A 27458-nucleotide genomic window follows, 5' to 3' on the forward strand; every position below is an offset into this window, starting at 1 on the left:
CGCTTCCAGTGAAGTACCTCCAGCTCCTTGAGAGTTAAGAATACAAAGCAGCTACGTCAGTTCGGCATTTCAGCTTACCGAGCAGGTAGTAAACCACAACAGGAGTAAGAGAGTACGAAAGGCTATACGAAGACACAAGAGCAGAAAGAAGAATTTTTTCATTCATAAGAAAAAAAATTTTCTACACAAGGGCTTCAAGGCCGTTTTACAAGAAGGAAGAAACTAAACTAAGAGAAGGAAGATGAAATCATACTCCGCTAGCTTCGTCTCCGCCTTCTCGGTGAGGTTCAGCTTCCTTCTCCTTGTCTGCTTCAGCTTCAGCCTCGGCCTCCCTGCTCTCCCCAGCCTGCTCGGCGCCACCGTAGCCGATCTGCTGCGCCTCCTGCTCGGCCTGCTCATCACCGGTCTGCCGCTCATGCTGCTCGGTCTCACCCTCTCCATGGAAAATTGGAGCGGGTGAAACTGACCCTATGGAGGCAAAGATAGCCTCCATGTTCTCATCGCGGTCAGCTCGGCAACTACGAACTTGGTCTGCAGAAAGCAGGACCGAGGACGAAGCAAGCTCCTCAAGCACCGGCAGACTCTGAAGCCGAGCTGCTATCTCTCGGCCGTACAGCGGCAGGATGACTTCGGGACCCTGCTCGGCTTTATCGGTCATCAGTTTCAGCAGATCACCGACAAAGGCTGAAAATTGGTTGCTCAGAAAGAGTTTCTCCGCGAAAGCACGGAGAACCTCCCCTTGGGCAACCACGGCAGCAGCATCCCTCCGTTTCGTCTGCTCTCGCTGGATGACGAGCTGGTTTTTGGCAAACTGAGCTTCATCCTGGGCCGAAATCCTAGCAGCTCTGGCCTTCTCAAAGTTAGCCTCAGCCTGTTCGGCCCGATGACAAGCAGCCGCCAACTTCCTCTGCATCTCAGCATAGTCATTGGACGCTTTGGAGAGTTCGACGGCGACGAGCTTGGAGAGCATATCGTTCCTCTGAAAATGGATAAAGAAAAAAGTCAACAAAGGGGCCACAAAAAATACAGGAAAAAAGCAAGGCCAGAAAATCAAGAAGAGAATTCACCTCGGCGAAGTCCGTGGGCCATAAAAACGGCTCACAGATATGTTCCGAAGGAGGCGCCAAGACCACGTCTTTCTCTGGCGCTCTCGGGGGCTTCTGGGCCTTCCCCTTCCCCTTTGCCGAAGTCGACTCCGGCTTCTTCGGATCCGAAGAGGTTTTTTGCCTTTTCGGAGTCCTCTCGGCATCAGACGCCGAGCTGGTGGTTTTCGGCCTCTCCGGCTCCTTGGACTCCGAAGATTTGCGGCTCAGCTTATTCAATATGTTCACTACCGAAAAACAAGGAAACAAGGTTAGTTTTCGCCGCTAAAGCAGTAAGGCATAAAAAACAAATCCTCACCCTCAGTCTCTTCGTCCGAAGACGAGATATTGAACACGAGGTCGCCCTTGACGAGCTCAGTTTCCGAGTATTGTTTCCTAATCATAGGAATCTTATTGAGCTCGCCCTCGAGCTCGGCCAACGGTTCTAACCGAGGATGGGGAATCACGGACTTCGGCCCTCTCCAAGGAAAGCCCGGAGCCGAAGTCCTATTATAAAAAAAGAAACGGTTTTGCCATTTCGGCCACTTGGTTTTGCAGAAGGCCCTAAAAGGCTGTAAGGGGATCAAGTAAAACCAAGATCCCTTCCTTTTAAACTGGAAAAAATTAAGGATTGCCCGCAGAGACAAATCCTTATCTAGCCTACGGAGTTCGGCAGCAAAAGCCGACAAGTGCCTCCAAGAATTCGGAGTCACCTGACCTAAAGGGAGTTGAAAAAAATCAAGAAGCTCTACAAAAGGTGGGGGAAGAGGGAAACGAAGCCCGCATTCTAAGCAGGCTTCGTAAACGGTGGCATAACCCTCCGGCGGGTCGTTAGCCCTATGATCATCGTCGGGAACCACCGCCTTCCCCCCGGGAAGAAGATATTTTTCGTGTAGAGATATCACGGTGTCCTTACTCAAGACGCTGTGAAAGTATTCTACAGTCTTCTCCCCGGACTCTTTCCGGCTAGAAGACCCCTTGCCCCCTTTCCTACCGCTACCTAACTCGGAAGAAGAAGAAGAAGACATGGTTCTTACTCTTTGCAAAATCTGAAGAAATTCTGAAGAAATTCTTGAAAGCGGAAGGAAATTTTTACGCAAAGGAGATAGAGTGCAGAAGAAGCTATAGCAAAAGTGTTCAACTGATGAAGAAAGGACGTATTTATCAGATTCGGAGAAGATTTCAAAATCATCGCACTGTTTCGAATCCCACCTTTTTAGGATTCAACGGCCGGATTTTACTGTCGCATTTAATGCAGTCACGCGCAAGGCACGTCCCCTGACGTCAGCCTCCCCCGTACCTTTATCCAGAATGCCGAAGTGACTCGCTTCGCCGAAGTGATTCACTTCGTCTTTCGGGGGGGTAGTGATGGGGTACGGACTAAACAAGCCCAACAGCAGTGACGGCCCATCAGCCCAAAGCCCAAGGAAGAGTATCAGTTCGGCATTACCAAAGAGTTCGGCCCTAGCCTACAGCTCGGTAAAAGCCGACCAGTCAAGCTCTACTCTCAGATCGGCTAAAGCTGCTCGGCAATAGTTCAGCAGTTCGGTCTCAGTATTCGACCGAACTGGAAGATAGTCAACTCATGCAGGATAGTGGACCAAGTACAGAGATAGTGGACTCATGCAGGATCTCATGCAAGATAGTGGACCCATGCAGGATCTCCATGACCTCCACGACATCCACAACCATCATTAGTGGTGATGCAAGCCACGATCTTAGTTCAAGGTATAAATAGAACTCAGATCAGATAAAGAAGGTTAAGTTCGAAGGGAGTTCTCTAGAGATAAAATATCAAATAGCAAGTCTGTATTGTAAGCTGTAGAAAACAGATCAAGCAATACAACTCTGCCCTCTTTTCTTCCCGTGGACGTAGATTTACCTCAGTAAATCGAACCACGTAAATCTCGGTGTCGTGATCTGTATTTTCCTGCATTCATCACCATCAAAAATTCGCCAAACCATCACCCCACCATATGGATTTTGGTTCACTTAAATACAAGATGTGATTATTAGTTATATCCTGCAAGAATACTTTTTATTGATGTATAATCTTTTGATAAATACATCACTAAGATTTAAATAATCTAAATTCGACGCATAAATTATATTCTCCATGATTGTTTGGACTTTATTCAACTTTAAATATGATTATATATTTATATAAGTCCCATTCATATGGGTTTTGTAATTTTTCTTTTCTTTCCTTTTTGCTCATAACGACTATCTAGTGTGAAATGGTTATGTAATAAACTAGTAGTTGAAGCAGATTAGAATATTGTAGAAAAAGTATTGTGTAAAATTGTAGAACGAGTGAAAATGGGTTTCAAGAATCATACTATTTGAATTCAAATACTATCAAATACCTTCAAAATTACATATTTATCATTGAATAAGAGTTTTGAATCTAAATATCTACATTTTGATTCACCGGGTTGTCTTTTGCAAATTTCGTATTAGTTTATGCAGCCCTAATATTGCTAGCTAATGTATGTAGGGTTGCTTAAAAGGTTAATTGGTTATCGATTAATTCAGTTAATGGTTGATTAATACGTGTGAATTGGTTATTAACAGATGGTTTCTCTCGATTATCATAACTGACAAATAATCTAGTGAGTGTCTCTAAGTCAACCCATAATCTATCATGTAAGTCTCTAAGAAAAATATATATATTTTGCTATTATAAGTAATTATATGAAATGATCCCTTATAATGAGTATATTAGTAACATTGATTGTATTAGAAATTAGAATGATGTTGTGATATCCCATGTCTTAAGGAACACCATAGAGAGTAAAACCCCTACCCCAAATATAGTCACAAAAGTCAATAAAAACATAACAACACGTGCATGGGCGAGCAGCTGCGGTAGCGCACAACCAGCATAGATCCACGCCGCTGTCCAGCACTACCGCTGCTCTGCCCTCGCATCTCGATATAAATATAAATAATGGCAAATATGTATGAAGAGGGCCGAATATCGACGGCGGTGGGCATCGACAAAGACAAGAACAGCCAAGCCGCTGTGAAATGGGCCCTCGAAAAACTGAGGTTGAAAGACAACCACATTCTCCTTGCCCACGTTAAAATTCAACAAGGCTTTGATTCACGTATGTGTTTCATCTCTTTTAAATTTTTTTTTATTAATTAGGTTATTGGATTTGATAGATTCAGAATAGGGAAAATATTTGGAATTCGATGTAAAAGTAATTCATAAATGGGAGAAATTTTCAAATAGGATTAAAATCTTAGGTAATTGTCTAATCCTCATATTTTGTTTTATTAATTCTCTAATCAAGTCTGGAGCCATTGCTAATTCTGGTATTCTGCAGATGGTGTTCATAGAGAGGGGAGAGACCCAACTCCAGCTGAAGCACAACAAATATTCCTTACTTATCGCGGTTTCTGTGCTCGAAAAGGGGTAAACGACAAACCTAATTCCCGAACTAGAACTTCTAATGCGCCATTAGCGGATCTAAAACATAATTTTGGGATCGGATCCATTGGATGGAATTTGTTTGTGGTGAGAAGTGAACGAACAAAGAGCGAAAAATGTTTACAAATTTCTCCATATGTGAGGGCATGGCGTTTCTGGTCGACCCTAACGGAAAATTAAGCCCGCCCCCTAAATCCGCCACTGTAATTGCATCATTGTGCAACATCTCTAGTTGCATCTACATAATTCTTCACGATGAACTTACCTTGTTTCTTTTATCTTGGTGGCTGCAGATTCATGTAAAAGAGGTGGTTCTGCAAGGCAACGACGTGGCAACGACGCTCGCAGAGTACGCCAGCTGGAACTCCATCGTGAACGTGGTCGTAGGAGCTTCGAGTAGAGGTGCCATAGCAAGGTAGCAAGCACCCCTAGCTTCATCATTTGGTTACATTCTTCCATGCCAGATTTGAACTCTTCTCTTTCTCAGGGCCTTCAAGAACCCCGATGTCCCGAGTTCTTTAATGAAGATCGCGCCCGATTTCTGCAACGTGTACTCCGTGTCGAAGGTGAAGGCGCAGAAAGTGAAATCTGCCAGCGAAACCAGAACTCCCGGCAGCACAACCAGCTCTGGCTCGCAAGAAAGCCCGTTTCCGGCAAAATTTCGCCCGTAAGAACTTTGTGTACTGATTTCGTTCTTGTTTCTTTTCTTGATTGGCAATGTCTGTTTACAGTCAGGAGAGCTGGAAAAGCTCCTTCTCTTACACGTCCGACCTGGAAGGGGGCAGGTACGGGTCGTCAACTTTCAACAGCAGAGAATCTCGTCAGATGACGCCGAGGGAGTCAGCAAACGCTAGCTACGAATCTACGGGCTTAGGCCACAGCTATCACAGCAAAAGCAATTTCTCCGGGTCCAGCGACGGTGAAAGCAGGCAAATGCCTCGACCGAAGAAGCTCGCCTCGAATGTACCAGACGTCCTACTGTCGATGAAGCACCACGATCTTCAGCAAGTTCGAACCAAAGACGTCAGCCCACCGTATTCCATGGCTTCTTTCAGTGATAATTCGGATATACAGAGTTTCCCTTCGGACGTATCGTACGAACATCTAGACCAGTACCAGATGGCGGAGTCTTCGAGCTGCTCACAAACCGCTGTAAGTTTTTACGTCATTATAAGGATAAAAGAGATAGTAGCGCGCTCAACAACGAACCTCTGTATTTACAGGACGTAGAGGACGAGCTCAAGAGATTGAAACACGACATGAAGCGAATCACAATGATGTATAATGCAGTCTGTCAAGAGTCTGAGACGGCTTCGGATAAGGTAAGTAAATGGAGATAATTTTGTAAAGAGTAAAGGTCAATTTTGGTCCTAAATATATATGACCAAAATACAAATTTGGTCCAAAACATTTACTTTTGAAAAACAGGTCCATAACAAATGAAATCTTTATACGTCAAAAAACTAACGGTCAAACCTTTGTGCAATTAGCGTTGACAATTAGTTTTTTGACGGAACCGTCCAAAAAAATGACTACTTCGTCGATATTTTCATTTGTTATAAACCTGTTTTTCAAAAATTGAATGTTTTGAACCGAATTCGTATTTTGGTCATATGTTTAGAACAAAAATTGGCCATTACTCTTTTGTAAATAAACATTAGGTATTCATGATACTTACCTGTTGTGTTGTCGCAGGACGCCATCAACGGTGACCATACCAAAGAGACGGCGATGGCCATGGTTGAGAGGGAGAAGTTGAAGTGTCAGGCCGCAGTCGAGCTAGCACAGACGGCACAGCGCATAGCAAAGCTGGAGTCGGTGAAGAGAAAATCTGCGGAGCAGAAATTCAGAGTGGAGGCCGAAGAAAAGGAGAAGGCGATTCACGCGCTAGCACATACCGAGGTCCAGTACAGGAAGTACGCGATGGAAGAGATCCAACAAGCGACAAATTACTTTGCTGGTTCAGAAAAGATCGGTGAGGGCGGATACGGGCCTGTCTTTAAAGCGAGTCTTGATCACACACGCGTTGCCATTAAGGTTCTCAGGCCAGACATGTCACAAGGAGAAAAGCAGTTCCAGAGAGAGGTCGAGGTGCTGAGCCGTATGAGGCATCCCCATATGGTTATCCTGTTAGGTGCTTGCCCCGAGTACGGTTGCCTCGTGTACGAGCACATGGAAAACGGAAGTTTAGAAGACAGGCTAAACTGCCTAAACGGCAGCCCCCCCTTGTCGTGGAGAGACCGTTTCAGGATAGCCGTAGAAATCGCCACCGCTCTGAATTTTCTGCACCGGACAAGACCAGAGCCCCTCGTGCACCGTGACCTCAAGCCGGCCAATATCCTCTTGGACAGAAATTACGTGAGCAAGATCAGTGATGTCGGCCTATCCAGGCTGGTGCCACCAGCAGTGGCTGATTCCATCACTCAATGCTGCATGACTGCAGCAGCGGGCACGTTTTGCTACATAGATCCTGAGTATCAGCAGACGGGAATGCTGGGAACAAAATCGGACGTGTATTCGTTCGGTGTGGTGTTGCTGCAAATTCTTACCGCGAAGCCAGCTATGGGACTGACCTATGTAGTTGACTCAGCAATTGAGGATGGCAAGTTTGCGGAGGTGCTTGATCGGACGGTGAAGGACTGGCCAGTCGAGGCGGCCCTAGCTATGGCGAAATTGGCCTTACAATGCTGTGAACTGAGGAAGAGAGATCGGCCGGATCTTGATTCGGTGATATTACCTGAACTGCATAGGATAAGAGAAACAGACTCACAGATCAAACCTGAAGACAGATTCTAATAAATGCATTCACCAATTCAAATCTGTACAGATGGCTTGCCTCAGATCGGCCGACACGACTACATGAGAACATAATCAATAAACAGAATGTGTTTACGATGGAGATGAAGCTTGCAAATACCTTAGACGAGGCGAGAGACGCACATTTTTACCTTTTTCCTTTTTCTGCAGAACCTGAAACTTGAGCTTATACACAGAGAAAGAGCGAGCAAGAGATTACCAAAACGAGAAGGGGTTTGGTGCCGATGTATAAACGGAACAGCAAAGCAAACCAAATGGGGCTGTCAAAATCTTGTTTTGGCAGTGTTTGAATTAGTTTATGTAGGAATTACAACGTTCACGGAGATAAATACCATGACTAATTTTCCTGCCAGCTTTACAAAGGCACTTATCGTTTCAATATTCTCTTACATAAGAACTGATGGATGATTTGTTTCCTTAAACATAATATCAGCAAATTTTAACAGGCCCATCGTCTGCTTGCTTTCATCCATTAATGTGAAGCTTGACATATTCCCTGAAATGGAGTATCTTAGGTTATCAACATGTATACTAACGAGTTACAATAAAAGAACTGCTTGAGAATTGAAAAATGTATAATTACCTTGTAATCATCATCTCTTGTATCAATCACGACTGGGATTAAAAACCCTTAGAAGCTGTTAAAAATTGACAAAAAGTAACTACGAGTCGATCTTCTTGAATATGGCACGTATCCAGCGCCTAATGGAAAGCAAGAACGAAATTACAATCACTGAGTGTAGTCTGACAGAGCACCAAATACAGAATTGACAGAAGTAGCAAAATCTGATTATACCGGTCAAATGTCATGTTTCGAGAGTGGTTCACTACTTGTCTGCAGTGTGTATCCAGATCCACGATGCAAAAACCAGCTTCCGCAAACAAATTTGATAAGTAATCTTCAGAGAAATAAAACGAGCACTGCAAACGAACCAACAACATTGGAACTTCATAGTGTCAAAAAGTAGCTGAACAAAAGTAAGAACGGTGCAGATACATACGGTGCCATCGCCTCTATAATAAAAATTATCGCTGATCATCTGATTTCTGTTCTCTAACTTCACCTGAAAATTTGAGCTACTTAATACGAATATGAATAGGTGGAAATGGGACTAATTTGAAACATATCATAATCGGTGACTCTCAAGATACTGAACACAAGTAATTTCATATCAGTTTTCTTACTTGTGCAGAATCTCCAACACCGTAGTCTTTGACTAGAACGTGACCATTTGGCTGCGAAAACAAGCCACACATTAACCTTGCACAAAAAAAAACAGAAGCTAGAAGAGTGAAAAGGGAAATGGTCACGAAAGCGGATGCTAATTGCAACAAACCTTCAGTATTTTTTTCAGGTTTTGTAGCACGAAAGGCATCTTCTTAGGAGAAACTGCAGACAACATGAAAATCTGCATAAAGATCCGAGTAGAGAAGCTCACACGAAGAACATGATATGCAATAGCTTCTCAAATACTTCACAACATAATCAGAGCAGTTTACTGTACTCACTAACCAAGGTTACAAGATCAACAGAAGAAGGCAGGATTCTGTTGCAGAGCTCTTCCTTCGTAACATCGCAAGTGAATACATTCATCCGTTTCCCATCAAAATTTGAATGAGACTGCATTTATTTGGACAACAAAAGTGAGACAAATGGCTATATAAACCTTCTACTCCCCTAAAGCAATGAAGAAAGAGAACAAAACCTTAACAAGATTCAATGCCTCGATCGAAAAATCACAGGCGTGGACGAAAAGCGTAGGATAGACAGAAACCAGAGGGAAAATAGTATTACCAGCACCAAAACCAACCTGCCAATCATCAAAATACACCTCAATGTAACAATCATCTTCAATTTCAGCTCACAACTCCAATCATGAAACGATTCACAAGTAAAATAGGTAGCAATTTGGTGTCATTGCATGATTTCCGTTTACCTATTTGAAAATCACCTCATATGTTAATAGTTACAAAGATCCAACCTTTACCTCTAAAAGCACTTTCCCATCAGCAGAAACCCCTTCTTCATCACCACAGAAATATTTACCCCAATCTTTACGAAAGTAATGCCTGTCCTTGAAAAACTGCAACCAAAAAGGGAAATTAATCAAAATTGCAAGTGCTGAAGCTAGGATAGTTAAGGATAATTGAAAGAAACCTTGTTTTGATGGCGCTGGTAGAATTTTTCCCAATATTTGAGCGACTTTCTGCAGTAGTAATGCTCATCACTGTCGGCAAAGCCTTGAGCTTTGCAGCTTAATGGCTTGAATTGATTGTTAGGCGAAAGGGTGGAAACTTTATGACCAATTGAAAATGGTGAGAGTGTGATTGGTGGCAATGCAGTGGCGGTCGTTATGCTCGGGGGCGGCGGTAGGTGGCGGAGAAGCTGCTTCCACTGCGGCGGCCGGTTCATTGCTTCAACTGTCATCTGTAGCAGATACTGATGCAACATCTCAAATTGATTGGTATTTTTAGTTAAATACAAATAATAAATCAATACTACTACTACTCCTATTGTAGACTTTTCTTATTAAATTACTCCATTAATTAAAATGATGGCACTATTCCTTGTTACATTTAAGATGACTATATTATAGGATGGTTTTTCTATTAAATTACCACATTAATTAAAATGATACTAATAAAATACTGTTCCTTGTTACATTTAAGATGACTATATTATTGGATGACTTATGATTTTAGATGGAATTTTTTAGTTAAGAGAAAATGTATTTTAATTTTTTAATAAATAGAGACAAGAGAATAAGTGTAGCAAGAGAGATTTATTTTTGAGAAAGCACAATATGAACCAATTCTATTGAAATGAAAAAAATAATATATTTAAAATAATATCGTTATTGATTGGGAAAGTGTCTTAACTACCTAAATATTATCTCTTCTCATTGACAAAAGGGTCTTAAATTGTATAGTAGTATGAGTTTTAATACGTAATGAGTAAATCATGAGACAAGTAAGTGTTTTATTGGGTGCTTATCACCGGACTTCCTTCTCCCCTTCTATCGTCGTCTCCTCCCCATCCTCCATCGCCCATTAGTTGCTAGCATCAGTACCCCTCTTATACCGCTGCCATCTCCCCCTCCTTCACCATTGTCGTCACCTCATCGTCCCAGTGTCGGATCCGCACATCTCGTGAGTCTGCACTCACGAGAGTGTCTCGTTAAAAAAAAAAGGATTGTTAAAGGAAGGAGTATTAAGTTTTGGTCAAAAATAGGGAGAAAAGTGAAATAAACAAGAAAGTGAGGAAGCTACATGCAATAGCCCCCAAAACAAGTAAACCAGAAAAAGACCTAAAATTGCCACGTCTATTTCGCTTCACCGGTCCAATTTTTATACCCTTCTTCTCCATTAAAACCCCCAAAAAATTTAACCTAAAACTCTCTCTCTACGCCCTTTCTCTCTCTAGAACCCCCTCTCCTCCCATGGCGTACACACCTCAATCCCCCAATCGCAGCCACAGTGACGACGAAACCACCTCAAATCGCCGACTCTACAACCCCTACAAGGATCTCAACCTCCCCTCCCAAACCCTATACCACCTCCCCACGCAGCCGGAGTTCCTCTTCCAGGAAGAATCAATCGCGCAGCGCCGCTCCTGGGGGGAGAACATCACCTACTACACCGGAATCGGCTACCTCGCCGGCGCCACGGGCGGCGCCGCCCAGGGCCTCGCCACCGCGGTCAAGGCGATCGAGCCGACGGACACCACGAAGCTCAAAATCAACCGAATCCTCAACGGCTCGGGGCACAGGGGGCGCCAGATCGGGAACCGCTGCGGCGTGATCGGGCTGATGTACGCCGGGCTCGAGAGCGGCATGGTCGCGTGGAGGGATACGGACGACGTGATCAACAGCGTCGTGGCGGGGCTGGCCACCGGAGCGCTGTACAAGGCGGCGTCGGGGCCGAGGGCGGCGGCGCTGGCGGGAGCGCTTGGAGGCGTGGTGGTGGGAGCTGCTGTGGCTGGAAAACCCTACTTGAAACGATATATCCCGCTGTGATCAGTGATTTTAATTTTTTAAATTTTCTGGTATTGGGGATTTTGAATTTTACGTTTTTGCTGGTGATCTTCGATTAATTAATTGATGGCTTAATGTTGTTTAGAGTTGCAATTTTGATAGTGGCGGTTGATATTTGAGTCTCTTGGCTTAAAGGGGCACACTTTTGCAATTTGTAGTGAGTATATGATATCTATGTTTTACTCCTCTTGTTAGTGTTGTAGGATGAGAAATCAGGTTCCTGAATAATGCCCAGGAAACATTGGCTACTGCTATCCTTAATATTCATTTTCTTGTAATGTAGTCTACTTTGTTTTGCATATTCTATTCAATGCTTTTATAGTGGATGCTTTGTAGAATTGATGTATGTAGTGTGCTACTCGATTATTGTATGATAAATGCTCTGCGCGAAATCTATGAATTGTGCAAGTTTTTGTGCTTTACAGCAATAGGGGTGTGCCATATTTGAGATTAGGTTGCTTTTCATGGAATTGTATGTAGTTAGATAGCTAGCTGATTGAACAGGCATGCTTGAAGTTATGACTTATGTGTCCGCTTCTCTTGCTACAGGGGATCCTTGCAAGTTACCTTTTGTTCAACTGTTTTGTGTGGTTTTTTGTCGTCCTCTCATTAGTGTGCTACTTGATTGTTGTATGATTGATAACCTGCTCTGTGCGGTATATATGAATTGCGCAAGTTTTTGTGCTTTACAACGATATGGGTTTGCCATATTTGAGTAGGTTGCTCTTTATGGAATTGTATATACATGTGGCTAGGTACTAAGGTAGCTTATTGAACAGACATGTTTGAAGTTACGTCTCCATATCTCTTGCTGCTATATATGGATTTCGGTTTTCCTCACGTTCATGCTTGCTTGTTACATTTGTATGAAGACTTGCATCATTTGAATTAGGTTTTGTGTTTGTCCACATATGCTTTGCATGTTATGCATAATTATCTCAACAGTTTCACTCCATAATTATTAGTGGTGTGCTATTTGTGAGGTTAGGTGATTTTGAGGGGGATTTAAGTTATTGTGCATAACTACTTTGAAGCTGTGACAATGTTGAAATCTGATAGTTGGGTGGTATAACCTCTGTACTCATTAGGGCCTGCTATCAATCTATCTAGCTAGCTTGTTTATTTGTGTGTTTGTGTTAAATTCTACTTGAAATGATGGTCTAGTCAAGTCTTGTTTGCATTTTTTGTAGCTGGTCTTTGAAGCAAGTCTAGGTACGCAATGCTGCCAGTAGTTGCTGTTGTAACTTAGCATCGTAAAACATTTCATGTTATGATTCATATTGCTATGGGTGGTTAGTTAAGTATCCGTTCTGTAACGTAGTTATTCTACTTCAGGAGATGATGCTTATAGAAATCTCCACCTACAACAACACTGAGGTGGTCGCTCGGGCTACTGCTCCGAGTGTTGTAAGAATGGTGATATCTTAGCAACATCCTCCTGTGGACTTGCTTTGAAGCTGCTGTTCTTTCTGTTGATGTACAGTTAAAGTGTGATTTTTCAGATGATAATACTTGGTTAAAATTTGTGCATATGGATTACTGTTTTCTTGGACTTCATTAATGTGCAAAGGGAATGATCAAACCATCGAAATTCTGTTTGTGTTCGGATCTGAAATTTTCAGTATTAGCATAATAGAATATGAAAAATTATGCCTTGAAACATTCTCAAATCTATAGAGAATATGCCTTGGAACCATCCAAAAGACTAACCTCCGGACAGCAAATAAATGTCATTTAATAACTTTGTTCAGAAGAGACATGGACAAACAAATTACAAAAGGGTGGTCAGAAATATTTTATTTCCTTCACATATATATGTTCAAGAAGGCAGAGGAGAGAGTTTATGGCAAGGAAATCATCTCATGCTGGGTAGATTTCTACACTCTATATCAGCAAAAATTGGTTCATACCATACTGCCTCAGGACCCGTTATTCGAAAATATGTTACCCACGGTTCTCAGTGAATAAAAATAGCAGAGGAACGGTATAAATTGCTTCTGGGACAAAAGAAGGATTTGAAGTGAACAAATGGGATTGTATCCATCCAGCAAAGGATATCATTGCCTACTTTAAAGTAACATCGACTCTGGATTTTCAATGTAACCTTTGAACGCCTTCAGCCATTCGGCTCCGATAGCACCTATACACAGCATCAGTAGCATGTTAGAGAAGATGAACCTTAAAATAATACTAACATAAAGGACCCGATCAGCAATTAGCTACTTACCATCAATGACCCGGTGATCACAGCTCAGTGTCACAGACATGAATGAGGCAAACTTAAACTGGTCAGGGCCAGCACCGGGCACCACTCTTTTCTCAGCTGTTAATGCAGAGTAAGGACATCAAGCATCAGCAATTAGCAACTACCAAAAGCTGTACTGCTATAATAAGATAGAGAGCTCAAGTTACCGGAGCCAACTGCGAGAATGCCAGCTTGGGGTGGATTGATAATGGCACAAAATTGCTTGATGCCGAAAGGACCTCCTAAGTTTGATACTGTGAACGTACCACCCTGCAAAACAAATACAGTTTAGATTGATATGATCAGCAACTGTGTCTTTCAGAATAATCGTTGAAGTTCCTGTTTCAACTTTCACCTCATAATCTTCTGGCTTCAAGCTGTTTTCCTTGGCTTTTTGAGCTAAATGCTTAACTTCTTCAGAGATCCTTGAAAGACCTTTCTTGTCAGCGTCCTTGAGTTTTGGGCAAAGAGGCAAAATTGTCAGATCATTCCTATCAAGTGGGAAGGGGCTGCCCCATTACGTGATAAGCATTAAACTCCTAAGATGACTTACCCTGACTATAGGCACATATAATCCATTTTCTGTTTGCACAGCAACATTGATATTCACATTGTTGAACCTGTGTGCACATAAGAAGTCGCAAGTAAGAAGCATGTGCTAAACTACAGCCTTATCACCAAGTACACTTACTGGCGAATATAATCATTGGTCCATGAACTGTTGCACTGAGGGACTTTTTTAAGGGCCAAGGCAGCAGCCTGCAGTGAAAAAAGTCTTCTAATGAATTGTTGGTGGGAAAATCAATCCAAACACTATATTTAGGCCCATAAAGAAAATGTAATTCTCCAAGAGAGTCATCTATACGACCTAGAAAATAAATAAAAAAACAGCTAAAATGTTTCCTAAAGCAAATCTTATATCTTACAAAGAGGAAGTAAGTTCTCACAAAGAGAAAGAACTTGATTAAGGATAAAGAAGAGAAAGTGCAGATGAGCACGCATATATCTTCCATCACATGATGAGAACAAGGTGGTACTCCCTCAAAGAAGGCCGAATATACCTTAATAACAAGATCGTTAACTGAAATCCTTTTCCCGCCTGAAGCTTCTTGCAACGAGTTTAGCTGGGAACGCAATCTGCAGATCAGGTAGAGGTTAAAACAAATGGCATAAATAACTTTGATTGGCCGTTCTCATTTGCAGAAGAATGCACACTCACTCCATAAGTTTGTCAACACATGTATCTACAGTCAGGTAATAATGTGGTATAGTTTGTTTTGACTGCAATAACCGTGCAGCTGTCACCTGTCGCACAAATAGCATATGTTAGCAACATAGCACAGTAAATCATGTCAAAACTCACGATGTGATATAATTGATTTGAGAACATTTGCATATTACACATGCCATAGATATGGTTGTGTGTGTTAACAATTACAAGGCGCTCTTATTCCAACTAAGATACTATATTGGGTCAGATCATTTTTTACTATGTTACATGAAAAAACATCTCCCCAACATCCAATGAAAGTACATAGTAGCAAATGAGCATGTGTAAAAATATCCCCCACCTTCCTAGGCACAGTAAGATCTTAGAACTACACACATTGAGAGAGAGAAAGAGAGCTTGTGCCAGCAATGTGGAAATATTACCTTTCTGATCTGCGAGTGTGGGATGTCAGTGTAATCTAAACTGGCAACTGAGGCGGTAGCAGCCTTAGGAGCTTGTGAAACTTCCTTACCACTTGAAGCTGTAAGGAGGAGAACGTATAACAAATTTAAATTATGGTTTCAAATAAACTCCAAGCCTAAAAGTTGTAAGTTGGTAATGAAGCAATTTATTTGAGTGAAGTAAGAAAATAGTTTCGATGGCATCAAATCACATAAACACAGCTCCAAATACCTACCAAGATAATCTTCAATATCTGCTTTGACAATGCGTCCATCAGGACCAGTTCCTTTAATGTTTGCAAGAGAAACCTGCATTAATGTTGTGCAAGTATAATGCTTTAACATATGTAACATGAGAACAAAAAAAACTATTAGTTTAGTCAGATAAATATCATAGATAGGTCATCTAATTTACATTATGATCTTCTGCAAGTTTTCTGGCAAGCGGACTGGCAAAAATACGAACTCCAGATGAAGAAGGCACACTAGGCTTGGAAACTTTAGGCTCTGCTGGAGCAGCAGATACTTGTGACGCGGCTTCTTTTGGTGGAGTTGGAGCAGACGGTTCTTTGGGCGGGGTTGCTGGAGCAGCATCTGATGACGGACTATAGTCCTTGAATTTAGCAATATCCCCCTCTCCTTCAACAGTTATCGCAATTATCTAGTCAAAATAACACTTTGATCAGTCACCAAAAGTAGGTTGAATAATCAACTGCCTATGAATACTTCTAGATTCCTTCAATATATAGTTCAAAAATCTGAATAGATTTTCTAGCCAACAACATCAAGCAACATGCCAAAGACAATCAAATTAACTAAGATAATAGCAAAAACTATTAGAATAGCACAGAAAATATATGCCAAGGTGAAGACGGGTGCCAATCCATGACAAGAATAAGACTTAGAACCTCTTAATAAATCAAGCACTTAACTTGATTCGTGTTCTATCTTTGTTCTAAGATATGTTAAGAAAGATGAGAACAGAAGTACAAAGACATAGAATGAACATAAAGTCAGATACCCAAATAACGGATAGATACCTCGCCAACTTGAACACCACTTGATCCATCCCCACGCAAAATTTTTGCAAGATATCCTTCCTCCATGCATTCCATTTCTACTGTTGCTTTGTCCTGGAGATGTTAATTGATGTACAATCAGTTATCAGATTACCAGGAGAGCATGGTATCATGTTCAGTAAAAATTGAGTATGTAGACAACCGACAGAACTTACAGTTTCCACTTCACAAAGCACTTCTCCAGTAGAAACTTTATCGCCCTCTTTCTTCAACCACCTTGCAATGTTACCCTACATTACACCAAACAAACAGCCCTTAGTATGATTGTTGAAGATAGCAAATAACATGATGATTATGAGAGTGATGATTACCTCTGTCATCGTAGGTGAGAGAGAAGGCATTCCAATTTCAATGTGTGGTGGAAGACCTGAAAGACAGTGGCATGTTTAGATGTAGTTTGATATGCATCAACCCAAATTCTAGAGAAAGGAGGTCTACTAAAACATGATAAAACATTCACCCCCACGTGCTGGAAAAGAACATTGAAAAAATCATAATATTATTTTTTATTCAACTACTGATAGAACTTTGTAAAAACAAGTCAAATGGATACACTGAGAAATTGTATATTCGTGATATAGTGAATGAGTAACCTATCTCCTAACCTTACTACACCACACAACTAATTGTATCTCTTCGAGTGCTAAGTAAGCACTAAATTAAGTATACTTAAAATCAATGTTATCAATCTCGTACGGCGGCTTATGGCGGTTCGCCTAAAAACCGCCACAGGGATATGGCGTATTAGTATGGCGGATATAGCGGTCAATAATTAAATAAATAAAATAATACTTATATATTTATATATAATTCAAAAATTAGAAAATAATAAAAATATAACATCTAAAACTATTAAAACAATTAAAAAAGCATAAAATACAACTCTAACCTCCATGTTTCTTGCATAATGCCCCATTCCTATATGCAGTACACATGCAATGTTGTCAAATGGCAGATATGGCGGTGCTATGGCAGCGCCATGGTACTATAGCGTTTCCATCACCGAACGCCATGCCATAGCGCCATGGCACCGCCATATCTGCTATTTGATAACATTGCTTAAAATGAATATCAAACTAACCTGAATCTGTTGAAAACTGTCTGGCACTTCTTTCAGATTGGCTGCAAATAAGTATATCAAAGAGGGCAGTTAAAGAGAAATGTATATTCACAAGAAATGATAAATGGTTGAAAGATATGGAGAACCTGTTGTAGTTCATGCCTATTGCTGGTGCAGTATTCCTGGCTGTCCAGAAAGCATTTCCATTGCTCATTTTACTGACTGGCACGTGATTGGCGCTGAATGAACCAATACTGGAGAACTTTCGACAGCCATTCTTGTCCATAGCTCCAAGACCACCATGTCTTGGAATATCTGTACCAAAATGAACGCCACATCGACAAACAACAAATAAGCACAACATGGCAAGGCTGAAAGTCCATGCCACAAGCCTAAGCCAAAATCCATATGTGAATTTACTTGTCTAACATAGTGAGCCATGCTCGGATAGTGCCAACAAATTTTAAGATTATAACATTTTTGAGACTTTGTTTAATGTGCTCTATCAGGCAATAGGTTTTCAGGCAGCAGGGACAAAGTTTTTAAAACATTCCAGCTAGAACATTAATGGATTGCTTGATTAAAGGTTCTGAGACTATATCAACCAACTATCCCTATTCAGTGTGTGACTTAGCCAGCATCAGCTCAAGTGTAAACCTTGTCAGTTGTGGAAGCACATCATGTCCAAATTCTTGCCTCGTGCTGTCATGCAGCAACAAAGGAAAGAGGCCAATCTTGCCAAAAGGAAGAGAATGCAAATTTCATGACTTACCATCTGATTTGACAACCGATCCCGCATCATTTACAAAAGAGCGTGCATAGATTGCTCGACCTCGTATAAGATTAGAGCCTTGTCTGAGCTGTAAGTATGAAGCATTGTTATGTCATTCAAAACTATCAACAGACATGAAAAAAGAAATGCCATAGTCCATGGTTTGTCTTTACTCTCACTTCAAAAAAAACAAATTTTTAACATTATCAGATTCAAGGAGAGGAAGTTATTTAACGGATTAGCATTAGTTCAGAATCTTCAGATACATAGCAACGAATGTACAGAGACACTTTTGAAATCTGAATTAATCAGAAAGTCTCAGCCAACTAAAAGTCCATCAACACCACCATAGGCCACTTATATCTAAAATGAAGACAAAATTTAAACAGTTTAGCAAGACATCTCCTCGCAGCAAACCACTCTCAACCGGGGCTCAAGTTATCCATATCCCATGTCAACTCAAAATAACTAAGCTTCACCATATGCTAATTAACAATGAATCAATTTCCGAAATCAATCACGCATCGAAAATTCTAGAGAAAACAAAACACAATTCCAGCTACCCAGCGTGAGATCCCAAACAGACAGCACATCGCCAGAGATTGAGCTCCACATTCCGAAGCCCTCCCCAGCCAAACCAGAAAAAATAAGACAACACCAGCAACAAACAGGCACACGCATTCATGCAAGCTCCGGATTCAAATAAAAACCATTCAATCGCAGAAGCACGAAATGGAATCAGAAAACGAGATGAAGAAACCTTTTTAGCGTGATGCGCAATTCGAGCGGAGTACATCGTGGCCGGAATAGGGCTAAATCTTCTCCGAATGAAAAATCAAATCGTCGATTAATTGGAGCTTTGGGGTTGGCTTTTCACCAGTCGAAAAAGGTAGGCCGTGGGGGGTGGGTGGGTGGGGTGGGTGTAGGGGGGGTGGGAGCGCTGCAGATTCGGTTGGTGTGTGTAAAATAGTGCGGAAATGTATAAGTCAGCATATATTATTGCCATTTATCGAAATTCCAAATTCTGCATAATTAAAAACACAAAGCATCTTTTTTTTTCATGTCTTACTTATTTAAGCAAATAAAAATGTTTATGCTACTTATAAATTCATACAAATAATTAAAGTTGGCAATATGATATAAATGAGCCACCTAATGAAACTTTTTATGATCAATAGCTCTGGTGTAAAAGATGGGGGGGGGGGGTACGCATCAGCCTTGCATTAAATTGTTGGAAATAATAAATAAATATACATTCAATTGGACTTCTATATTCATGTGTATATACTATACCACAGAGAAAATAATACGGAGTAAAAGATTTAATTTAGCAAAAGGAATGTTGTAACATCTTATAGCAAACATTGTTTGATTTTTTTAGATGTTCAAATAATGCATAATATAGTATTGTAAATATAATTGAATAGCGCATGCGCATGAGAATAGACTATTTGTCATCATGCATTAGTCATGCCACCGGTTCAAAAATTATCTGGTTTCGAACTAATTCATTTCGAAACCAGCCTAGGAAGAAAATCGCAGTTCTTATTTTGAATCGAACTTTGTATTTTGTTTAAAAACCAACAAATTTCATATATATATTTCCTTGTTATTCGACAGCTTTCTCCGATTTTTCCAATTTGGGATCAAAATCGGCGATTTTCGAAAGTATTGGAACACGAACTGGACTGATAAAAACAATAAGCCGGTTTTGATTGAGTTGGTCGAAGGTTTGTTTCGACCCAAACTAGCAGTTCCAGTTTAACCATGCTATAAATCGCTTATGAAAATTAGCTTTCCTTGATAGTTGCGTCTGAATATTTGTTCATCTTTTATTTTCAGCAATGAGATCTTGACGCTTTTCGAGTTTTGGGAGAGTCGAACGGTTGGATTTGAATACGAGACCTTTGATCAATAAGCTAGACTTCTGACTAATCAAGATAACAAAATTTTGAGACGACAAGCAACAAGAGATGAGTGAAGTAGAGGAAGATCAATACAAATGTTCAGTTACAAAATTCATCTAAATCTCTTGGTTTGAAACCAAGTAGAAATACCAAAGATAGCAGCATATATAGGTCTTCCAAGAAGAGAGAAAAAAACTCACTCGTACAAAAATGCTCGCCCGTGACTGATGAATCTATAAGAGCACAAGGCCGAGCTCTGATGATTTCAGAACGTGCTTTAGCCGGTAGTTGTAGAGATAGTAATGAAGCTTCCCGTCCCCAGGGCCAAACTTGAGCTCCTTCAAGAATGACTCGTTTTGCATAACATCCAACGCGTTGAAAACATCGAAGTCCTTCTTCTTGGCAACGATGAGGGCATCGTTCATCAGTTGAAGCAATGGAGTCTTGGTGGATACGTTGTAATAGGAGTAGGCCGCCTTCAGAACTGAGTGGGCCTGGCTGCCAAGTATCGAAGAGGGGAGTGTGTAAAAACTGCAGAAATCAGTGATTTGGTGGCTTTCAGGACTTTCGACTAGATAACTATCCACAACGTCCTCCTTGGGGAGCAGCCAGTGCTCGACATCATTCTCATCAAAATCTGGTGCCACAGCAAACTGCATCAAGTAATTCCTGAGCAAACGAGTAACTGCAGGAACATCATGGGGTTCCATCTTTCTGAAGCCGGGGGTTGCAGTTTGCTCTGGTAGCTTGTACAACTTGATAGTTCGGCTCATTGTCATCCTTGCACCAAGCCTAGAAAACCCAACATCAATAAGCTTCTTCGGATTCAACGACCTGTGCCAGTACTGACAAGTTGTAATTGGTGTGGGCAAAACAATGCCGGCAGTATAAGCTGCCTGCCATATATTTTCCAAATGAACCCTCCGAGTAACCTCCTTGATCATGACGGGGGCAAGTCTTTTTGCTCGGAGCTTCTTGTGAACACACAGGAAATTGACCTCTGCAAGCAGTACTACAGTATCACGGACACGTATCTTTGCAGGGATCCCAGTAATGAACGCAACCAGTTTCTTCGTAGTCTTCACCCTAACCCCAATGTGCCAGCTCCGGAAGTAACCAGGAGGGCGAAGTGCCCATCCAAGAAACTCTTTCGAGTAGTTGAATCTGAACATGTTCTCATCGTCCTCAACATAGTTATTGGTCAATAAAGTATACACCTCACTACACACCTCCTCTGAATCCATATCGCATGTGACCCATTCATAGGGAGCTGGGAGATTATACTGCTGTTGCTTGACTTCAGAAAGTGGAGTTGGTTGCTCAATCGGACCTTCAGCCAGGCTCGTGTCTCCAAGATCCTTGAACTGGCCTACGGGTTGGGTCTCCCAAAACTTATGCCTCTTTGAGACTGAGAGTGACTCTTGAACCCTTCTTGCCAATGCATCAATTGACGTCTCACTTTCACTCTCTGAAGGCGTATTATTCTCGTTAGAGGGAACGTTTTCAGCAGGAGCATCATTATCAGCCATTCTCAACAAACCTACTCTCACATACACAAGATATAAACACAAATCATATTTCCAAATGAGCCATCAACCAATCAAATCCTCACTACATCTAAGCAGCTTAGCAATACAACCTTTTCAAGTTGAAGGAATAGCCAATCAGGTTCTACAACAACAACGAATTCCACCACGAATTTTGTAATGCACAAAAATTACAATACAACCTTCACTTCCACACTAATACGAAACTAATTAATTAAATCACCAGATTTAATGATTTAGCACTAAGAAGCACTATCAAAGACATTATCACAGTCAACTTTAGGCATGGAATAGAACATATAATTAGGAGAAAATCTGATATCATAATTAACCAATTCCAACTGCTAAATAGTGTATAAACACATCAAATTGAATATCTGAATCATAAATTCCCAATTCAATTATACAAGCAATAAACCATATATCTTCGATATCACACAATTTTCGAACAAAACCTCCCGATCATTCACTACGTTCTCCCTACAGGATACTACAGCTAAACAATCAGCTAAAAAAACAAAGTGCGAGCCGATAAATTACAAAATGGGAAGTTCATACTGAAAGATCTGGATTAACCCAAATTGTGAAATTCCAATCTTATAACGAATGGAAGTATGGAGTTGAAGGAATGAGTCACCTTAACTCCGATTCGCGAGCTGCGCAACGAGCGCAATTAATGAAAGAAGTCGAAATGAGTCTAGATTAATTTAAATGGTTGATGGAATCAAAGAAGATGGAAGGAAGAAATCATGGATTTTGAGGTAAAGCAGTGGAAATGTCAAATGTGTGACTTGAAAAGGATCATTTTCATTCTTCCACTAACCAAAAACTGCAAGGGCATTTTTGATATTTCAAAATGCGACATTTCAATTCTTTGATTTAGGGTAGTGAGGCGGACGTCCTCAATAGCCCCGCCCCTACACAGCCCCAGTTTTTTTATCCGCACCTAAAAAAGTGTTTCCGCCACTATAGGCGGACACTTCCAATAGCCTCGAAATTTTATAACCAATTATAAGCAATTATAACAAAAAACGTGTATTAAAAAAAATTCCTTTTTCCTTCATCTCTAAAAAAATGTCGAAAATTATATAAAAAAATAAAATTCAAGGGGGCGGCCGGCGCGCCGACCGCCGCCCCACTATGGATAGCCCCGCCTAATCGCCACGTCCGCCCCGGACCGGCGCGTCCTCGCCCCGAAGACACTGCATGACCGTCCGCCCCAATTTTTTCGGGCGCCTCAGGGCGGAAGTCGCCCCACTATAATAGCCCCGAGATCGCCTCGGCGGGGGCTATAGTTGCGGCTATCCCATAGTGGATACTCTTATACTCTAATTTCTAATTTTCTACTATCAATCATTCATGTCATGTTGTATAGCACACTCACACCGAGTACCATTAAAGCATCGGTAAGGATTGAAAGCGAACATCACACCGTGCCAGAGGGTGGCTAGCGATGAACTAGTGGAGCATGTCGGGTTGTAATGTGTTTTGCTACTATAAGAAAAAAGAGTTAATATAATGTGTGGATGACACATAAATGATAATGTAGAGAATGAGAAATCATTTCAATAAATGGATATGAAATATTTATATGAGATGAACGAAAAAGAAAATTCAATCTATTTCTATAGGACGAGAAGGAGTTTTATATTTTCTGATTATTAATTTTTCATTTCCATTCTTGAATAAGAATGTGTCAATTTTTTAAAATTAACTCTTGTGTTTTTAATCAATCTTAAATTTATTTACGATTAAGCTAAGGATGAGATATTTTATCCACCCACCATAATATTAGAATGAGCACACTCTTATTAAATATTAACCATGCGAAACTTTTAATTCTAATCATTAAAGTATTATTAATTGCGGAACAAATAACATTATTAATTATTAATGATGATAACAATACCATACAATATCAAAAATGTTTTTTACAAAAGTACTAATATGTAGTATAACAATATTTTTAGAATTTATTTCATAAAGTAATAGGAGTATTAAATATGTAGTAAATAAATCATTATTAATTTAAGAAAAGGTAGGATTGAAAACCAAAAAATTATAGGAATAGTATTTCCGAATGCATTAACTTAAAATTTGCCATTATTAAAATAATACGAAACCGACTTTAAAAAGGTAAAATAAGATTAGAATTGATTATTATAATAATATAATTTGCTGAAATTTTGCCCTAGACGAATTTACTATAAAAAGGAGAAAGTTGATAGCAGCCATTGATTTTGCTTTGCAAACACAAGCTAATTTCTCACTTCCCTACTTCTTCAACTCCACGGCGCCGATCCGGGGAGTTTGTGCTACGTTAATCAATCCTTCAACAATCATCGTCTTCCTTTTCGATTCAAAGGTACGATCTGTAATTTTGTTTGTTTGATTTCTTCTGCTCAATTTTTTAATTTATTTTTTTTGGGGGGTGGGGGGGATTTCATTGTACCATGATTTGTAGGTTTATCATGTTGGGTTTTCTGAGTTCATTTCGCGTTTGATCTGTTATTTTGTGTTAACATACTTTAAAATGGCTGAATCTTTTATGTAACACGCCTGGTTAGGGTTCTGATTTCCCTTGATTTTATGTTTTACTTTATGCTCGAGATCTTAATATTAGGGGTTTTGTATGTTTTTTGATTCGCATCGTTGGCCAGGATTATTTTTGTTTTTTGCTGTAACTCCATTAGATTTAATTTAAATCTGTGACATTGTTGGGGTTGAAGCGATCTATAGATTTTTTTTGCTGATAATAGTTGGTGAGCTAGTTTCTATTTTTTCGTTGAAAAGATAAGGTTGTATCTTGTGAAAAGGTTTATATCTGTAGAATTTGGGGATGAGTATTATAATTGCTATCAGATATTGACATTATAGTCTTTGATTGTGATAGTGTTTTCTTATCCCAGACATTAAAACAGGATTTTAATGCTTGTACCCCATAATGTATGGTGCCCAAGTTTGGCTATTCTGTGACATTTGTTCTCTTTGAAAATTGTAGGATCTTGCTATTATTATGTCATTGCTTTTATTGCAAATTGTTGTGTGTGTAATCGATTTCTTTATCGTCAATTGATTGGTGCGGACTAACTTATACATGAAGTATACTGCAGTATGGCAGGTTTGGCACCAGAAGGATCACAATTTGATGGCCGTCAGTTCGATGCCAAGATGAGTGAATTGTAAGTTGCCTCTGTGTGAATTCTTCGCTCAGTATTCAATTTTGATACGGAGCTGTGAATGTTGAATGAGCTCAATTTTCTGATGCAGGCTCCAAGTTGACGGTGGTGATGAGTTCTTTACTTCTTATGATGAGGTTTACGACAGTTTTGATGCTATGGGTCTTCAAGAGAATCTTCTGAGGGGAATCTATGCCTATGGTATGTCTGCTATGGCTTCTGTTTTGTGCAAGGCTTTAAGAAAATTTAAAATTTTCTTAATATTTTATAGACTTTTGATCAATATTTCTTGTTATTGAATGTGGTTTATAATGTTTTTGCCTTCCCTTTTTGTTCAGGTTTTGAGAAGCCTTCTGCCATCCAGCAACGGGGCATTGTTCCCTTCTGCAAGGGGCTCGATGTTATCCAGCAGGCTCAGTCTGGAACTGGCAAAACTGCTACCTTCTGTTCTGGAATTCTGCAGCAGCTTGATTACGGTGTGGTTCAATGCCAGGCCTTGGTTTTGGCACCTACCAGAGAACTTGCACAACAGATTGAGAAGGTTATGCGCGCACTTGGTGACTATCTCGGTGTCAAGGTTCATGCTTGTGTCGGAGGAACCAGTGTTCGTGAGGATCAGAGGATCCTTTCAGCTGGGGTTCATGTTGTTGTTGGAACCCCTGGTCGTGTGTTTGATATGCTGCGAAGGCAGTCACTTCGTGCTGAATATATCAAGATGTTTGTTTTGGATGAGGCTGATGAGATGCTTTCTCGTGGTTTCAAGGATCAGGTACATCTTTTTCACATTGTTCATTGTGTGTGATTCTTGAACTATGGCATGATTTCTCGTTTTCATTGTTGGATATGCTACTGACTATGTAATCCTTGTGCTCTGCTAGATTTACGACATTTTCCAGTTGCTGCCATCCAAGGTTCAAGTCGGAGTTTTCTCAGCTACAATGCCCCCTGAAGCCCTTGAAATCACCCGGAAGTTCATGAACAAACCAGTGAGGATTTTGGTGAAGAGGGACGAGCTAACCCTCGAGGGTATCAAGCAGTTCTACGTGAATGTCGACAAGGAAGAGTGGAAGCTGGAGACACTCTGCGATCTCTACGAGACCCTGGCCATCACCCAGAGCGTCATCTTTGTCAACACCAGGCGGAAGGTCGACTGGCTGACCGACAAGATGAGGAGCCGCGACCACACTGTCTCAGCCACCCACGGAGACATGGACCAGAACACCCGAGACATCATCATGCGCGAGTTCCGCTCAGGCTCTTCCCGTGTCCTCATCACCACTGACCTCCTGGCTCGTGGTATTGACGTGCAGCAAGTGTCCCTTGTCATAAACTACGACCTCCCTACCCAGCCTGAGAACTACCTCCATCGTATTGGTAGAAGTGGAAGGTTCGGGAGAAAGGGTGTTGCCATCAACTTCATGACAAATGAGGACGATAAGATGCTCAACGACATCCAGAAGTTCTACAACGTCGTCATCGAGGAACTCCCCGCCAACGTAGCAGATCTGCTTTGAGTGCTGCCCTCTTTTTTCTTCTCTGGTTTATTGTGCTTTTGAAGTTCTTAAATTGTTCTAGCTAGTTTACTTTTTGCTTCATGTTCCTTTTCTACTATTTATTTTTGCATAGATATATGCATTCAGCATATCGTTTGGGTGTAAATATATACTATTGCAATTTTGTCTGTAGGTATTTCTGTAACGTATTTAAACTCTTTGCTCCAAATTTTGGTCACATCTTATTTCACTTTTTATTAATCATTAATTTTTATCCTTGCAAGTTTGTTTTTTATAAAGAAAAAATAATCATTTGTATTGTACTAGTAGTATTATTTTTGCCGCGAGTTAATTCTCGCGAAAATCATAAACATCAGTACATCACATTAAATTGGATACTAGAAATCTTATGCAGTACACAATTTGATTAGATTTAGGTATTTTATAAACATATTATGGTTACATTTTCATTCCATTTAACTTGTAAGTTGTAACCAAATTTTTTTTACACAATTTGATTAGAATTAATATAAATTCTTATAATTTATGCAAAACAATGCATTACAATTAAGAAACAGCACAAACTCTACTCGTGTTATCAATCCTTCGAGGCTAAATTCACTTTTATTCTTCTTCTGTCATTCACCGACAACAATGCCTATTGCCATACGATGTCGGCGACAACCTTTGGGTAGAAACAGCACTGCCTTAAACACACTACACACAGCCAAATAACTCACTATAAAAAGCTACAAATCCACCAATTCAAACTACACCTCAAGCCAATCTCTCTCTCTCTCTATCTCTCTCAAATAAACATGGAGAAATATTCAAGATCCAGTTCTAGTAGAGAAGGTGTGGGGCAGCCAAGGAGCATGAATGGTCTGAGGAGTTTTAGTGCCTCTGTAACACCAGCTCCAAGATTTGATGATCCCAACAACAATTCCAAATTCAAGAAAAGCAAAACCACCAAAATTGATTGGAATTTTGGTGTGGATAATCCTGAGCTGCAGAGGAAGAAGAGGGTTGCTTTCTACAAAGCTTACACTGTTGAGGGGAAGATGAAGGGCTCTGTGAGGAAGAGCTTTAGATGGATCAAAGATTCTTGCAATCAACTTGTTCATGGAATTTGGTGA

General features: G+C 40.6%; 7 protein-coding genes across 8 annotated transcripts; 4 read left to right on the forward strand and 3 right to left on the reverse strand.

Annotated features, from left to right (window-relative positions):
- The first annotated feature begins 3961 nt into the window (after positions 1-3961).
- Positions 3962-7786, forward strand: LOC121768959 (U-box domain-containing protein 52-like). Its single transcript, XM_042165574.1, has 7 exons — positions 3962-4192; positions 4415-4503; positions 4812-4933; positions 5006-5185; positions 5250-5670; positions 5742-5840; positions 6214-7786. The coding sequence occupies exons 1-7, from the start codon at positions 4033-4035 to the stop codon at positions 7312-7314; spliced, it is 2172 nt and encodes a 723-aa protein (XP_042021508.1). The 5' UTR covers positions 3962-4032; the 3' UTR covers positions 7315-7786.
- LOC121768960 (uncharacterized methyltransferase C3H7.11-like) lies at positions 7692-9800 on the reverse strand. Of its 2 annotated transcripts, none has more exons than XM_042165575.1 (10): positions 9494-9800; positions 9324-9419; positions 9042-9146; positions 8849-8956; positions 8673-8744; positions 8521-8571; positions 8337-8399; positions 8132-8256; positions 7919-8037; positions 7692-7831 (listed from the first exon to the last, which is right to left on the reverse strand). In XM_042165575.1, exons 1-9 carry the CDS (start codon positions 9785-9787, stop codon positions 7998-8000), a joined length of 954 nt encoding a protein of 317 aa, XP_042021509.1. In that variant the 5' UTR covers positions 9788-9800; the 3' UTR covers positions 7692-7831; positions 7919-7997. The 2 variants fall into 2 exon arrangements, with proteins under 2 accessions (XP_042021509.1, XP_042021510.1); XM_042165576.1 differs by having other exon boundaries at positions 8673-8725; positions 8845-8956.
- An 886-nt stretch (positions 9801-10686) lies between these two features.
- On the forward strand, positions 10687-11668 carry LOC121769482 (mitochondrial import inner membrane translocase subunit TIM23-1-like). The gene has a single exon (XM_042166301.1). It carries the CDS (start codon positions 10776-10778, stop codon positions 11349-11351), a length of 576 nt encoding a protein of 191 aa, XP_042022235.1. The 5' UTR covers positions 10687-10775; the 3' UTR covers positions 11352-11668.
- Positions 11669-13023: 1355 nt separating this feature from the next.
- LOC121769472 (dihydrolipoyllysine-residue acetyltransferase component 2 of pyruvate dehydrogenase complex, mitochondrial-like) lies at positions 13024-19100 on the reverse strand. Its single transcript, XM_042166289.1, has 18 exons — positions 18957-19100; positions 18197-18284; positions 17571-17739; positions 17446-17486; positions 16676-16731; positions 16520-16594; positions 16326-16418; positions 15701-15946; positions 15522-15594; positions 15268-15365; positions 14834-14919; positions 14676-14751; positions 14306-14373; positions 14168-14234; positions 13970-14065; positions 13782-13884; positions 13597-13692; positions 13024-13509 (listed from the first exon to the last, which is right to left on the reverse strand). The coding sequence occupies exons 1-18, from the start codon at positions 18990-18992 to the stop codon at positions 13439-13441; spliced, it is 1638 nt and encodes a 545-aa protein (XP_042022223.1). The 5' UTR covers positions 18993-19100; the 3' UTR covers positions 13024-13438.
- Positions 19101-20145: 1045 nt separating this feature from the next.
- Positions 20146-22447, reverse strand: LOC121768949 (glycylpeptide N-tetradecanoyltransferase 1-like). Its single transcript, XM_042165566.1, has 2 exons — positions 22288-22447; positions 20146-21643 (listed from the first exon to the last, which is right to left on the reverse strand). The coding sequence occupies exon 2, from the start codon at positions 21630-21632 to the stop codon at positions 20337-20339; it is 1296 nt and encodes a 431-aa protein (XP_042021500.1). The 5' UTR covers positions 21633-21643; positions 22288-22447; the 3' UTR covers positions 20146-20336.
- Positions 22448-23869: 1422 nt separating this feature from the next.
- On the forward strand, positions 23870-26598 carry LOC121766343 (eukaryotic initiation factor 4A-10-like). Its single transcript, XM_042162608.1, has 5 exons — positions 23870-24015; positions 24764-24832; positions 24921-25030; positions 25168-25598; positions 25708-26598. The coding sequence occupies exons 2-5, from the start codon at positions 24765-24767 to the stop codon at positions 26341-26343; spliced, it is 1245 nt and encodes a 414-aa protein (XP_042018542.1). The 5' UTR covers positions 23870-24015; position 24764; the 3' UTR covers positions 26344-26598.
- Positions 26599-27140: 542 nt separating this feature from the next.
- LOC121768596 lies at positions 27141-27458 on the forward strand. Its single transcript, XM_042165127.1, has one exon. It carries the CDS (start codon positions 27141-27143, stop codon positions 27456-27458), a length of 318 nt encoding a protein of 105 aa, XP_042021061.1.

The sequence above is a fragment of the Salvia splendens genome, chromosome 15, assembly GCF_004379255.2.
Source record: "Salvia splendens isolate huo1 chromosome 15, SspV2, whole genome shotgun sequence".
Taxonomy (NCBI): domain Eukaryota; kingdom Viridiplantae; phylum Streptophyta; class Magnoliopsida; order Lamiales; family Lamiaceae; genus Salvia; species Salvia splendens.